Here is a 16,406-nt window from a genome sequence, read left to right on the forward strand (position 1 = left end):
ATGAGCAAAAGACTCACGGCTTGACTGTGGCCTTTCTCCACTCCAAATGAATCAAACGTTTGATTCGTTAAAACAGACCGTTCGTATGAATCGATTCTCTTCACGGAATCGATTCACTAGAGCCTGACGTAATGGTCATGTGAAACTGGAGCGGAAATTCACAGTCACTTCAACATGGCGGCGCCGTAGTCTGGCTTGGTAATAACAACTGAGACGAGAAACTGGAAAACGGTCGGGTAGGAAAGGAGCCGCCTGGGTTGTCGGGCGAAGATTTTGTTTTTAAGATGTTCACACGTCAGCTAAGATAACGTTTAAACATTTTGGCAAACAGTGACTTCAGTGTAGCGTTTAAGAGGACTGCAGGCACTCATCATCCATCTGCACTGCTGACTCTTCACCCGCAACTCCAGGTAAACAACACCACCTCCAGCGATCATCTGATGAGATTCTCCACTGCAGTGTGTGGCTTTGTAAAGTAGCTGTTTCTGCTACTATAAATATCGTTTGTTAGTATTATCAATAAACAGCCAACAGGCTGTCTTGATTGAATCAGTTAATCAAACTAATGTAACTAGCTGCTGTTAGTTTGAGTGATTTAGTGATGTAAGGTCCTCTGTCACAGTGCAATGTTTAGGTTATTTAAAGCCTGTAATTTACTGTGTTTAGCTAAGTAATCTAGTCATCTCCGATGTTGGCTAGAAATCAGGATATAGACCAGTCTGGTCAGCAGAAATAAATGCAGCTCAAGAGGAATTTAGCTGACTAGCCTGTCTGGCCCTAAAAAGAAGATAAAACACTGTTTAGTGAAACTACTGTGTACTGTGTGGGAAATGTTCATTGCCTGCTGTTTTGCCTGCTATGTTTTCCCATATTTTTTTCATTTTCTTAGACTTTTAGGGATATATTGATACAATTATTATCAGCTAAACAGTAAATTGACCTACCTTTGTGATTCGGAGGCCTTAGATACTCATTGATCGTCTCCAACTTCTACCTGAACATTTGTTTTCATAACAAGAGTCATTTCAATTCATTTTCAATTTACTAATTAACCATAATTTCAAGTATGTTCGTCCCTGCAGTTCAGTATACATCCAATGGGTGGCAGCAGTGTATTAAGTGTATGCTGATGGTGTGAATGAACTGAAATGCGCTGCGACTACATTTAACTGTAGCTTTTGCCCTATTCACTGTATAGTGCACTACTTTGATGTCTGAAAACAGAATTGCAGAAAAGCAGAATTGTCAGTGCGTTATAACAATCCCACAATGCACCATAAAAAGTAAGAGTACAAACGATGCACCCTATCAGATGCGAAATGCGCATAATTCATTGCATGGTACGATTTGAATACTCGCACACAGCTTCTCTAAGCAAGACTGATGTTCAGATACTTTATGTGATGCAATCTGCTGTCACACAGCAGCGAGCTGGCATGTATAATGATTAGGGGATAACTCTACCTGCCTGTCAAACCTGCTATACCAACCTCCCTATCCCAAACTGAGCTTTTTTTTTCCATACAGTAATTTAAAGTGCTCCCACACTGGTGATTATTTGTGCATCCTTGCTCTTTTAGTTTCAGTGGCTATATGGGGAGTGGTGCAGTTTGCTGTACTCTTAAATGCCTGGTGTGGATTTATAATGCATTTAATTTTTTTTTTATTATTTTCCACATAATAACAGTAACTGTTTTGTGTAAATGCTTTTGCTGAATAGGTTTATTGTAGTTTAAGTTGCAATTTTAGGGTTTAAAAGAGACAAAGCTTCCAAATACAATAAATATGCTATCAGCATTAGGATACCCTAATATTGTATGTGTTAAAAAGACCTAGATCTTAAAATCAGTAATTTGACCGAAAATAATTATAGATACTCATAGATGCGTCCATGTTTGCCAATTTTTACTTTTTGATATAATGTGAACTTGGCTGTTGTCCTTTAAACTTTGTGTGCACTAATTGGACTAATAGAAATGTTATAAAATGACTAAATCCTTTTTAAATGGACATACAGAAAAGGCTAAAGAGTGTGAAATTGGATGCTAAATACTAATGCACTGTTCCAGATCTGAACAGAACCGCACACATGCCAACCATACATACAAAACAATAAATAATATTTACAGGCATATAAATGCCCCATAAAACCGGCACACACACACACACACACACACACACACACACACACCAACCATAATTTTTATTTTCACTTCTCAAATAAATTCACGTGCATTTTCATTTACTGGCATCACGAGTCTAGTGTCCTCGTTTGCTTCCTCTTGCATGTGTGTACACACACACACACACACACACACACACACACACACACTCACTCTCTTTCCCTTCTCCTTTGCGATCCCCTCCACTACTGAATGAATTGTATTACACACTTTCGTGTACTCAGACCTTCGTAGATTACTCTCAGTGAACAGTAGACCGCAGCTCCTTTTCACTTCACTGCTTTTTCTTGCCTGACCTGTTTTGTGAAATGGGTCAGTGCACACACACACACACACATGCATGCATACTATAACATTTCCTATTCAGATTCTGTGTTCTTCAAGGAGTAAGTGAAAACACTGAAACTGTGATCCAGAGTTGAAACCTAGAAGCTCCTAATCAATGTTTTGCGACCTTTTTGGTGTAAAAATGCTGAGATATTCCCCTTCTTCTTTGTACAGCAGTGATGTCCCTCGCAGATCCCGCCTCTGACACTACACCGTTCTTCTCGGATGATAACGATGGTGAAGGGTCCGCTGACAAAGATGAAGGGCCTTCACCTCGGCATGAGGAGGAGGAGGATTCTCCTAGTGGACTGTCCAGGACCAGAGCCCATCTGACTGTGGCAGTGCTCTGCTACGTCAACTTGCTTAACTATATGGACCGATTCACTGTAGCTGGTAACTAGTATTGTGTATTGGATTTTACATGTGTAGGTTTGCTCAGGTTAGATTTAGATTAAACTAATGCAGCAATCGAAGTATTAGTAGTTTCTTAAAACACATATACACTGTTTTCACAAAGATTGACATTCACCAATATTATTTGGGATTTGTTCAGTTTACAAGGACAGTGGGATCCATAATTTTGAGAGATTGTGTGTGTGCACTAGCTTACTAGCTGGATTCTTTATGTGCAAAAAAAAAAAAAAAAGGACACCCTTCTCTACTTGCGGCATTTGACTAGGCCCTTCCCTTCATATACGGCTGAGAAACACATCCTTCTTGTTTTTTACCAGCCAACCTATCCCGAAATTCATTGCGTGCTAACTGCAGCCGTCAAGTTTTGGTAGGAGCAGCATTTCATAACACAGCAGTAAAGACAGGGACAGTGATGCTGTGAAACGAACTGGAAATCTGCCATAGAGCCGACCATTGCCTTTGCAGTCTACGCAGCCTTAGAAGATTATGCCTTCATATACCACATCCTTCCAAGGATGCATCCCCTGAATTGGGACAAGACTATAGCGCCCCATAAGCTCCGTACATGCCATATTTAATATCTACATAATATTAATATTCTACATTGTCTATTTTATTTAGAAACAAGGAGGTGGTGTTAATGTTTTAGATGAGTTTAATTGTAGTTGCTAATTGTAGTAATTGTCCCTGCTGAATCATGTCACTGTAGCTTTAAGCATCTTGAAGGGGCTAAATAATGAAAATGATTAGATTTGTTTCAAATCCAAAATACTAGAAAAAGCAGCAGTGTTTGGGGCTACTGTGAGGAATGTGGCAGTTGCTTCAGTAGGTTATTGATGTAGCATGCGTAGGGCTCATGGGATCTATCACTCAGGTGTTGTAACACTTAGTCAATAGCAGTGACCTTTCTACTATTTGGGGTTTTTTTATGACCCAGAGAGCTGTTTGGACATAACCAGCATGTACTGAATTTTCTTAAAATGAAATTCCACCTTTTCCTTCTAATGTGAGCACAATTTCAATGTTAAGACATGTATAAAGCTCTCTGCAAGGCAAAATTAGGACATTTTGATAACCCAAGGCATTTGAGTTACAGGGCCCTGCTCTTACAAAGATGTATGCACACTAAGCACTCTGTATGCACACTGCGTAACTGTTAATCTTAATCTTAAATCATTATGGCATATATAGTTTTTTTTCACATAATATCTAACCTGATGCCAAAGAGAGGGCTTACAAAAATGACTGTTGACAAGATAGTTTAAACACGTGATTTACACACATCCTTTCTTTCCATCAGTCTGTCTTTTCTACTTTCAGCTTGTCTGTTAGGCTTTCGTTTTTGAGCACCCTTTGGTGCCCTTGTGCAGTCATGGCAGCCTGTATGGTTGATGTGGTTCTAATGTGGAATGATGCATTGTAGAGAAGCTTCCTGGCTGTGATTTTGTTCACAGTGGTGGTGACAGGAACCAGACAAGACAAGACGCCTATATTCACCATTTGTGTTGGACACAAACACAAATGGTGGAATTTGGCCTCTGTCTTTTACCCACACATACAGACCTCAGCTGACATGTACACAGTAGTGATCAAGTGCTGATAGTGACTGTGAGTAGCCAGGGAGGGTGAAGGGCCTGGCTTAAGGGTCAAATTTGTTTTCCAAAATGATCAGTGAACTTATCTATGCCTTTTGAGCTTTTAATATGTAATGCTGATAATTATTACAGTGGTATATCTATTGTCATTATCAAATATATATATGATATATACACCATATGATATATATGATATATACACCATATGATATATATGATATATACATATATACACCTCTAACATGTTTACACCTGGTTGCTTCATGTGACTGGTATCTAGGTTGTATCCTGATAAGATTATAGCCATGTGCGTTTACACTCAGTAGTCTAATGCGTCTCCAGGTTAGTCCAACTGAAATTCAATTGGTGATTCGGTTGTATTGGGAGGGGTTTTGGTTGTCGGATGCGTTTACACTGCTATCAATTGCTTTGTAGTTAAGTATTAAATGGATGTCTGGTTCCCATTAGCACTGCAGAGCAGTTTTGACTGTATGTTTCTCTGGAATGGAACATTTCACATCCAACCATTCAATAATACATTTGCTTTCATCTTACATTTGTAGAATAAAAAACAGCTGCTATTAGAGGTGGCTGATATGGTAAAAATATTACATTGCAATATTTAAGGACGTTTTCACGATACATGATATTAACTATGATTGCAGACAAAATGCATCAGTAGTCACAGATTCTTAAAAACTACTATTCAGATACTACAAAATACAAATAATCTGCTGCACTTCATCCACTCATACCAGTCTAATTACACTGTTTGCAATAAAATGTTATCATCAATGTGCCAAAAAAAGCATATTGTGTATCACAATAACAAAAATTATCACGATACAATAAAATATGGTCATATTGTCCAGCCCTAGATGCTATGGGTTCTGGTTAAAGTACAGTATCAACAGAGTTGTCTGACAAGACAGTGAGAATCTAAATGAAAATTTGAATGAGCTTGATGATGTGCTCTTTTGTAGGTGTGCTTCCTGACATTGAGCAGTTCTTCAGCATCAGTGATGGCAAATCAGGGCTGCTACAGACTGGTGAGAAGAAGCCTTAAGATGCTTTTGTGTTTGCTTAAACGCTGTTAGATGGTAGTTCAATGTAACATGAAACGCTTGTTCTCCAACACCTCTCTCTCCCCCCCGTCTTTTTCAGTCTTTATCTGCAGTTACATGCTCCTGGCTCCTCTGTTTGGCTACCTGGGAGACAGGTACAACCGAAAGGTGATCATGTGCGTGGGCATTGGCTTCTGGTCAGTGGTCACACTAGCCAGCTCCTTTATCGCCAAAGACGTGAGTATCACACTGACATATCGCTGTTGTTAAAACCTGGTATGTCCTTTCTTTTTTTTCTAATTTGCTTGGTTTTTATCTTTGTTTTAAAAATTCTTGACAAATGAATGAAATTACTTCCAAAACATGAGTTACTTCAAAAAGGTATTTGTTTTGGAGAGAGACAATTTGTCTTTGGAGACATGAAACAATATGCTGTAACAGCTAGCTTTTATTGTCAGATTTTAAATTAGGAACAATATACAGGATACAGGACTCATTTATTAAAAGATTCTTTAAAGAATTAAAGTATTTTTACTTCACCTAGAAGAACCATTTAACCTGGCACAGAATCATTTAGGCATTTGAGTTCTTCATGGTTCTATGTGTTTAATGAAGAACATTTGAAGAAGCCAGGTATCGGTTTAGTATATGTGAATTATATTTAAATATTTAATATTTATTAAAAAAATAAATAAATAATTTAATTAATAAAATAAACATAAACAGGATTGTATAAAAATGTGCCATTGTGTTATTTTGCCATCTGTGTTGATGTGTTTAATCAGGCAGCAGTGCTTACCCAGCTCACCCAGCTTAACAGTTTACATAGCTGTGAATACATTGATTTGATTAACATATGATTTAACAGCTGTTACTGATTAATTGGTCTCTTTCTCTTTCTCAGTATTTCTGGGCATTGTTATTGACGCGAGGGCTGGTGGGGGTTGGTGAGGCCAGTTACTCCACCATTGCTCCCACAATCATTGCAGATCTTTTTGTCAAGGAGAAAAGAACCAACATGCTCTCAGTCTTCTACTTTGCCATCCCTGTAGGCAGGTGAGAGAGTACACATATAAGCACTTTTAGTGAGTTGCTGTGCTATTGATCTGTCATGCCTGAGGCATGTGGAAACTGTCTCGCAAGTGTTGTGAAGCAAACTATAGCACTGACCCTTACTGCACCAGGTCATCTGACTAGTTAAGGCTGATATCTGTTGTTTTTCCAATGTAGTTCCAAGCAGAGTTTGGTACTTTGGTAATTTGGTCAAGTGTGAAAGCTTTTTTTTTTTTTTTTTTTTTTTTGGCCTGAGAGCGGTCCAGAGCACTGGCCTCTGGTCCTCCGGAGATGGGCCTATTTGCCATGCAGCTACAGTATGTTATTGTACATGAATACATACATATTTACTCATTTAGCAAGATCAATAAATATCCTTAATAGCCTATATGACCAGATTGTCTCCTTTCAGTTTAACTAACAACTTAGGCCCACCTAAACCCCCCCAGCCACGACATCCCAACTACGGTGGATACCCGTGTGTCCCCAGTGTCTTTATGCTGTAAATTCCAATACAGCCATGTTCAGAAATAATATTTATTTACTGTTTTTTTAATATGTCTGAATTTTTTTTACTGTATTTACTTCCTACTCATTATTTGTCATTTTTAACCTGTGAAGTTTCACTTGTAAAGATTAATTTTCTACATTTCTGACATACTGGTTTTACATTATTGTCAAGATTACATATTTTTGAACATAATACATCAATACAGCAATACATGAATGTCATATTTAGCATCATTTTACCTTTTAAATTTGATTTTAAAAATTGAGGCTCATGTAATGTCTAAAGTTTTTATATTTTAAAATGATTTCTAAAGATTTTGTTGAAAGGAACGACTGTACACAGAATACGACTGTATTCTGTAATTCAGAATAGTCTGCCAACTAAATATATCCAAGCAGCAGTGATTATGTGGTCAGAAACTAAAACAAGACAAAAAGTGTGAGATCTTAAAAGAGATTGGAGAAAACAACCGGTATTAAAAAAGGGAATTTAATTTAAAGAATGTGCAGCAACATTAAAATCTAGACTCTGCAACTGTAAGCTTTTACCATTTAAAGATTTGTTTTGTTTTCCCAGCAGAACACTCTTAAAAATAAAGGTGCTTTAAGGGGTTCCTTGAGCGATGCCATACAAGAACCATTTTTGGTTCAATAAAGAATGATGCTTGTGAAACAGATCTTAGTTTAAAGAACCTACAATTGATCTAAAGTTTCTTTACCTTTTTCACATGTCTATTAAAAAACATAGTAGGGCTTTGGAACCCAAAGTGTGTTTTTATGGCATCGCTCAACCCTTTGTAGCACCTCTTAGTTTTAAGGGTATGGTAGCTTGTGTTTGTTCATTTAGTCATTCATTTTCTTCCTGTTTCTCCTTGCCTATCAGTGGTTTGGGTTATATAGTGGGGTCCACAGTGGATGATCGAGCGAAAGACTGGCACTGGGCCCTGCGGGTAAGTGTGCTCATCACTATTTGCGTTTTGCACTTTGCAGTCTTAGCAGTCCCAAGCGTCTCCGCTCATTTCTGTGAAATGATGTTTTCTTTTTCCTCTGTCTCCCTCCCACCCCCTTTGTCTTTGTCAGGTGACCCCTGCTCTGGGGTTGGTGGCAGTGTTCCTCTTGGTGTGTGTGGTTAAAGAGCCCAAGCGTGGGGCTGTTGAGGCACGACCTGAACACACTCTGCACAGGACCACTTGGCTTGCTGATATGACCGCCCTCTGCCAGAAGTGAGTAGGGTTTGGGTTCACCAGAGCACAGAATTTGCCAAGAGCTTGGTGATGGAAGATGATGTGATGTCCAAATGTTTGTGGACACTCATTCTATTGAATACATTCATCTACTTTTAAGTTGCAACCTTTGATGAAACAGATGTACAAATGCACAAGTACAGCATGTTTAGTCTTTGTAGAGAAGTACTGCCGATAGAATAGGACTCATAAACCTGTTATAAACAGGTAAACATAAAAATGATAAACATAAACCTGTTGGCACCATGCTAAATGCCAGGAATGGGCTATAGAGGTATAAAGCCCTTCTGATATGATTCTTCATCTAATATGGTGATTTTCCAGTATCCTGACCTCACTAACACTTGTCGCTGAATACAATTAAACCCTCACAGCATGATTTTAATCTGTTGTTTAATCAAGTTTCAGTGTGACCAGTAGCCACCAACAGTCATTTTGACTGGAATGCAAATCTACCGATCGTGTATCACTGTTTTAGTGCATTGCTGTGTCTAACCAGCTGCCACCTACCAGTCCGGCCAGCGGGTCCCCCCCCAACCCGCCACCACCCATGGCTCACCCGCCTGCCGCTGCTGCCTGTTTGGTGGCCGTGCTGAAACCTAGATGGACTCGTGTCTGTCTGACACTATTAATATCACCACTATTAACTTTCTGTTGTATCTGCTTTGGTAATTTTTATCATTAATGTTTAAATAGTCTGGCCAGAGGAGGATGGGTCGGGTCCCCCTTGTGAGGGAGTTTTTTCTTGCCACTGTCGCCGTTGGCTTGCTCACGGGGGTCTTTGACCCTTCATGTTATTTCTTCTTTCTTCTCTGTCTCTGTCCTTTATTAAGTACTAATTATGTAAAGCTGCTTTGTGACGACAACAGTTGTAAAAAGCGCTATACAAATAAATTTGACTTGACTTGACTTGACTTGACATTGTGTAGTGGTAAACAAGGTAATAGAAAAGAAAACCACTACATGGGCTTAATACAGTATTTCTTTATTATTATTTTATTATTATTATTTGTATATATTTTTGTATATATTCATGTTGTTATTATTATTGCTCTTTATCCCCAAAAATGTTTTGAGTGAAGTGGCCAAATTATCAAATCTTGAGAAACATTAGAGCAGAGTCTAATGACATTTGACTAAGTGTGTTTGGAACATGCTTGTTGAAAAGGTGGCAATCCTAGTCGCAGTACTTTTGTCCATGTAGTGTATCTGGTAACCAGTGCCATCATGATTGAATTACATATTGTTTTTATTGGTATTCTCACCGTTTAAGCTGTTGTTTGGAGCTTTAGTTTTAGGTTGCAACTAATGGCCATTAACATGTTTACTGTCATCAACCGACCATTCTTAAGATCCTCTTCCTTCGTCCCTGCCTTCATTAAGAGTTCTATAAGGAGTTTCTTTGTTTATAGCACACTTTTGCCCTCAACACTTCCTGCAGTTATTGAATATAGGGGCAGTGGTGGCTCAGCGCCACAATATTGATAACAGGGCTGTGAGTTCGATTCCTGGGCTTGGCAAGCTGCCACTGTTGGGCCCCTGAGCAAGGCCCTTTACCCTCTCTGCTCCCCGGGTGCTGGAGTTGGCTGCCCACCGCTCTGGATGTGTGTGTACTCACTGCTAGTTCACTAATGTGTGTGTGTGTGTGTGTGTGTGTGTGTGTGTGTGTGTGTGTGTGTGTGTGTGTGTGTGTGTGTTCACTACCACAGATGGGTTAAATGCGGAAGACACATTTTGCTATATATATATATATATATATATATATATATATATATATATATATATATATAATATGTGTACCATATGATTCTCTCTCTCTCTCTCTCTCTCTCTCTCTCTCTCTCTCTCTCTCTCTCTCTCTCTCTCTGTGCAGTAAGAGTTTTATTCTGTCAACGTTTGGCTTCACGGCGGTGGCCTTTGTCACAGGCTCTCTGGCTCTATGGGCTCCAGCTTTTCTCTTTAGAGCTGCAGTCTTCACTGGAGAGAAACAGCCCTGCATTGAAGAGCCCTGTGACACCTCAGACAGGTAACACACGCCCGCTCACACACTCTCCTTGGCTAACAGACGCACATACACAACTTAAGAACAAGTCAGTTATATACAATGCTTGTAGGCTTATTTAATGGATTTGAAGAATATTTCCAGTGCTGTGCAACCATTCAGCACCTGTGAAAAAATCTCCTAAGTGCTTATTTACTCACTGATATTAGAATAAATACTAATAACATTCATACAGAAAGTAGTGGTTTTACATGTGGCATTGCGTTACCAAAAGCTTTCCCAAAGCTCTTCTCATGACAGTCTAGTATTATTCTGTCATGACACGTGTGTACGTAACACAATATCATAAAATTAAAGAATTATATTAAGGATAGAAATTATCATGATTATGGACACAGTGGCCTGCATATATCCATACACATACACATAGGCCTCACTGATTGATTGATTTGATTGAATGCTTCTGCTTGGTGTCTGTATGGTTATTCTAACAATTAACTTTTTTTTTTTTTTTTTTTTTACTCTCCAGCCTGTATTTCGGTGTCATCACATGTGTAAGTGGTGTGTTGGGGGTGGCGATGGGTGTAGCGATCAGTCAGCGTCTAAGGAAAAGAACACCACGCGCTGACCCTTTAGTGTGTGCTGCGGGACTCCTCCTGGCTGCTCCTTTCCTCTATCTGTCAATCATCTTTGCCCAGAAGAGCACTGTAGCTACATATGTGAGTCTGCTTCACATTTTATTATTTTTCCAAGTCATTTTGGAGCATTTCTATTAGTCCATTCATCATGACATTTCAACAAAATGTGAATACCAACTGTGAGATTCATGTTATGTCAAAATTATGACCGAAATTGAGATTTTTCCAATTGGGATAATGGGATTTGTCCAATTTCAAGAAAATCAAAGAAATCAAGTGATGAGCGTTACTGACATCAGGATAGGGGGTGATCAACTCCCCAACTCATCCAACTTATCAAGTATTTGATTGAGGACCATCATTCCTGAGAACACAGTTCCACAGCTCAATGCTGGGAGGCTTTATACGCCCCATGCCTGACATTAGGCATAGTGCCAATAGGTTCGTGTTTATTTGTTCCAGAGAGTCCTATTGTATTGGCAATACTTCACTACAGTGTGGAGACAAGCTGTTCTATTTATGTAGTGCAACATACCCTGTCCTTCAGTATACCAGCACAGCTGTATAAAAGCTGTGTGCATGTGCGTGTTTCATTCCCTGTCTCAGATTAAATGCTGAAGGCAAGAATATGGGCTGCACCTTTGCCTCCTTCCTGTGTTTTAGGATGAGCGCATGACCTTTTGTGTTCTTGTTCTTTTGTTTGCATCAGATCTTCATCTTTTTGGGTGAGACGTTCCTCTCCATGAACTGGGCAATTGTGGCTGACATCCTGCTGGTGAGCTTTCTTCTTTTGTCTTCTCACAGACGAACTGCTTTGATCATATTGTGCCTGTCTATTAATTTGACCTTCACACCTGAACTTCTCTCACACTCTTGCTCTCTCTCGCAGTATGTCGTGGTCCCCACACGGCGTTCCACTGCAGAAGCTTTCCAGATTGTTCTCTCGCACCTGCTGGGAGATGCTGGGAGTCCCTACCTCATAGGAGTGGTATGTGACCCATACATCCATACACATATTTGTGATTATTCAGATACTGATTAATCAGTATCTGATTACATTTTTGAAGCTGTTACCATCATTCAAAGTTCCATCTCTCTGTGCTTGACATGGTTCAGGATTTATCAATGAGAACTGCAACACAAACACAAACTAAATAGTTCACTACTTTTGCAGCAAGGGGTGATTTCGAACACTGTTTTTATGGTTCAGTGTAACATCAGAAGCCATATTACCCCGCTTTCCTGTAGTGAATTGCAATTTGTCAGAACGACTCTGGTAATCTTATACATATTACCTACCTTATTTTTCATTAAACAATGGGAGGTAGCCATCTTTGTTTAATTTGTGGATCCAGTGATTTATATCGCAACCACAGTGATAATAAACATCCAAAATGAGCAGTTCAGTATGCTCAGTTAGAGTGGGTCACAGAAACTGGAAGAAGAGGAGAATTTAGCTTGAACAATATTGTTACAAACACAACATAACACAAAAAGATGTAGTAGAGCATGGATATGATGTTGAGCATATAACTTATATCCACTGCTGGCGTGGTGATTGAAGGCCCTACATTTAAAACATCTGGCCAAAACGTCCATATGCCTGCTCTTACCATTTTGTGGAGGAGAAACCAACACCAAGGCAATTGGTTATCTTAGTTATGAAGCTCAAGTGAAGCAGACATTGGATGTTTGTGAGGCTCTTGGGTAGGTTAGTGCTTAGGCCAACATCTTACCTATTAGCCTCCTGATGCGTCCGTTTTACCAGAGTTTTTATTCACTGGGTAAGAATGGTGGTGAGATATATATTTATAAATATTATATACAGCCAATATTATATATTATTTAAGCTAATGTAATTTGAAACAAATAAAAAAAAAACAGTAAATCAAATGAAACAGTAAAAAATAACACTGAAATGAATCTAAAATACCTGAAGCAATAACAGAATTCCTTTTTTCTTCTCCCTGTCAGGTGTCGGACTCGCTGAAGCAGGCAGACTCGTATATGTGGCAGTTCCGCTCTCTGCAGCTCTCTCTCCTGCTCTGTACCTTTGTGGCTGTAGGAGGTGGAGGCTTCTTCTTGGCCACTGCCCTCTTCATTGAAAAAGATAGGCAACGTGCTGAGAACTATGCCTCTTCAGGTGAGCACACCCACTACTTGCTATACCTGGTAACCACCGGCAACATTTTTTGATATTCAAATATCCATGTATTTAAACATTATTTAAGATTCAACATTATAAAAGACAAAACACTAATAGATAAACATTTGTTTGTGTGCAGTTGGTATACAGTTGTAGGAAAAGTCTTTTGCATCGATTGCAAATAAAATGTGACCATGTCTTCTAAAAGTTGTTTGCATCGAGGCATGGTTCACACTAACTTATCTTTATTGGGAAGAACAGATTTGTCAGTAACCAGGCTTTGTGTGCCTTTATTTAATGGGGAAGGCAGCTGTGAAACCCACACTTCCAACCTCAAGTATATTAAAAGCCAATTAGCCTCTGAAGAAGTCATTAACACAGGTTCACTTACTTTTTCCAGCCTGCACTGTGGATGTTCGCTCAGTGTGTTCAATAGAAGACATGGACAGTACAACTGTTGGTGTGTTTAGCTTAGTTAGACTGTGTTTGTCTATAATTGTGTATTAGGCCATGTTTTATTAGTAGTCAATTCAGAAATCCAGCTGACGGACCTACCAGTTTTGCAGTTCTAAGATGATCTGTGATCGGTACCTCATCATTCAGTTGCTTTAGTGATTTGTCTTTATGTTTTAGGCATTATTGAACATGAGACCATTTCACCTCCATAACGGTAACTTGACGTTTCACAGCTTAGACTCTATTTGAGTCTTTAGAGTCTTTTTGTTTTTAATTTTAGCCCCGTCTAGAAGTTGCAATTTCTGCATCACACAAGGTGCAACATCAGCTGCTTATATCTGACACATTCAGTCAAAAATGTAATCACTTGTTATTTATTTTTAGGTTTTTATTCCAAACTACACCTTCCATTTTTAAGGATTTGACTAAATGACTAGATACTGAGACAAATTTGGATTTCTGTGTTTTTAAAGAAATAAATTGTGCCTACAATCAATGCTTGAAGACGAAATAAGTCTTTTCTGCCACCTGGGTCATTGATTCTAGTCATTCAGCTGTCATGACAGCTGTTCTTGAGGAGCAAAATCTTTGAGGTCAAGCTCACAATTTGATTCATCCGCCACTTAAGAGTGATTGTTGTGGTACTGAGATCTCAGACCTTGCAAATTAACTTCTAAGTAATCACTGAATGTTTTGCTTTGTTGCTTTGGATGTTCACATGGTCCACTACCAATCTATAATACACACTATATGGACAAAAGTATTGGGACACCTGCTCATTTCTTCTGAAACCAAGGGTATTTATTAAAAAAAAAACAAAAAACTCTACCCCAGCTCATCCCCAACTCACCAAATCATCCTAAAACTATTGGATTATGCACCATCATTCCACAGAAAACAGTTCATTTGCTCTACAGCTCAATGCAGTGGAGCTTCATACCCCTTCTGATCATTTCATATACCCCTACCCACGTCTGGGATTAGGCATTCTCTTCTCTACAGGGAATAGACATGCTGTGTCTGTGTGCATTTGTGCATCTGTGTCAGCAATGGGTGCAACTTAAAGTAGTTGAAAGCCTTCATTACATGGGGTGTTCACAAACCTTTGTACATGTAGTGTATATTGTATCTTGTACTGTGAGACCACTTGCTGTAATCATAGTGCTTATAATAGGATATTTTGTCCATATTGTCTAAGCTAATACTAAAACAATGTCCTGTTCCTTCCTAGATGATGCACCGATCATTGTCCCCAAGAGAGGAAGGTCCACAAAGGTACCTGTATCCAGTGTTTTAATTTGAAAAGAAGGGAGGAGATGGGACATTCTGAATCTAGGGAAATTCCAGCCGTCTGGACTGAAGTATATGGACATGGTTCAGCTCAACGGCCGGCCTGGAGTAGCATGGGAAGAATAGAACCACTGATTGGACTGTCTCCCCTTCAGGGATGTTTTATGATTATTTATTGTGCTTGTAATGTTTATTATTAACACCTCTGTCACTTTGGGAACATGACTTAACTAACAAGAAGTCTAGAACAGCACTTCTAACAGACCTGCTGTCCCAGAGGTCCTGTGTGCTCACATCGTTTAGCACTTCACTAAGAGGGCCGCTGAGTTTCCTGCTGAGGGAAAGCTGTAGACTGAGGACGTCTGGGGGACAAGTATGAAGACGGAGTGGCAAACAAGATGTTTTAAGTGATTTGAGGAGCGCAAACTCAGAACCATGATAAAGATTTTAACTTTTTTTTTAATTCTTGTTTTATTACTTTATTTTGTTTAATTAGATGTCGACGTTAAATGAAGCTTGGTCAAATTGAATGGATATCAGCTGACTGTCTTATAACAGAACAAATGGACCACGGCATGATGAAGCAGCTACGCTTTTAGCCCTGTAGCATCAGTCCTGTGGTGAGTTCTCTATTGAGGTCAGCTCTTAATGCCATTAGCTCTAGAACAGCAGTTGTGTGGTCAGCCCTCTCCACTAACAACCTTCAAATGTGCACACTTCAGTTCGAGATACTAATCCAGTTACTTTTAATTTTATAATTTTACTCATTTTAAAGGCCTATAAGATTCAAACACTACTGCTTCCGATATTACTTCAGATATTATGCAGATTTTTTTTTATGATGCTGGAATAATAAAGCACCGGTTCTAAACAAGCTGCTTTCAGACGTTCAGTGAACAGCCTGGCTTGCAGATGTTTAGGACGTGCCTCTTAATTGTCTGAAAGAAGGTCATTTCCACTTTTGATTTTTTTTTTATGAAGACAATTATGGAGTATGCTACCAAATGTTGTTTGTTATTTGGAAAAGCTGTACATTGTGTCATTTTTAAGTTTGAAAAACTTGAGACTTTTTATCATGTTTCAAATATTAAATAATCTTAACCTCATGGGTGTATTGTGCTCTTTTCTGCTTTAGTTTTACTTGTCTGAGCAGTTGCCGTGATCCTTGTTCCTACTTAGCAAATGATGCTTTATATGTGTTTGCTGCTGCCAATTCTGTACAGTATCAAAATTGTTGGCAGCACTATTCCAATGCTCTTTATTAACAATCTGTGTATTACTGTGACTCGTAATCATCTCACTTGGTAATGTTTCATTTTTTCCCCCCTCTGTCCTTAACTGACACTCTCCGTTACTTTCTGTTACTTCCCATGATATCTCTCTCTCTCTCTCTCTCTCTCTCTCTCTCTCTCTCTCTCTCTCTCATATATGACTGATGTTGTCTTCAGTTGCTGTGGTTTCCTGTTTGTAGGTGGAAGAGACAG

At 39.0% G+C, this 16,406-nt stretch overlaps 1 protein-coding gene across 3 annotated transcripts; it reads left to right on the plus strand.

The window, feature by feature from the left end:
* The first annotated feature begins 181 nt into the window (after positions 1-181).
* On the plus strand, positions 182-16,028 carry spns1 (SPNS lysolipid transporter 1, lysophospholipid). Of its 3 annotated transcripts, XM_072693991.1 has the most exons (14): positions 182-410; positions 2,685-2,903; positions 5,503-5,568; positions 5,684-5,820; positions 6,488-6,639; positions 8,030-8,096; positions 8,227-8,369; positions 10,264-10,416; positions 10,922-11,111; positions 11,740-11,805; positions 11,920-12,018; positions 13,005-13,173; positions 13,810-13,846; positions 14,864-16,028. In XM_072693991.1, exons 2-13 carry the CDS (start codon positions 2,690-2,692, stop codon positions 13,842-13,844), a joined length of 1,491 nt encoding a protein of 496 aa, XP_072550092.1. In that variant the 5' UTR covers positions 182-410; positions 2,685-2,689; the 3' UTR covers positions 13,845-13,846; positions 14,864-16,028. The 3 variants fall into 3 exon arrangements, with proteins under 3 accessions (XP_072550092.1, XP_072550090.1, XP_072550091.1); XM_072693989.1 differs by lacking the exon at positions 13,810-13,846; XM_072693990.1 differs by lacking the exon at positions 13,810-13,846 and having other exon boundaries at positions 2,688-2,903.
* Positions 16,029-16,406: the final 378 nt, after the last annotated feature.

This window comes from Salminus brasiliensis, chromosome 12, assembly GCF_030463535.1.
Source record: "Salminus brasiliensis chromosome 12, fSalBra1.hap2, whole genome shotgun sequence".
Classification (NCBI taxonomy): Eukaryota; Metazoa; Chordata; class Actinopteri; order Characiformes; family Bryconidae; genus Salminus; species Salminus brasiliensis.

Bases quoted from the DNA above. Each gene is read 5' to 3' on its own strand.
- spns1 (XM_072693989.1), top strand. From the start codon at position 2,690: ATGTCCCTCGCAGATCCCGCCTCTGACACTACACCGTTCTTCTCGGAT. The intron at 5,569-5,683 runs GTGAGAAGAAGC...CGTCTTTTTCAG, and splicing joins ATCAGGGCTGCTACAGACTG to TCTTTATCTGCAGTTACATG. The intron at 13,174-14,863 runs GTGAGCACACCC...GTTCCTTCCTAG, and splicing joins TGAGAACTATGCCTCTTCAG to ATGATGCACCGATCATTGTC.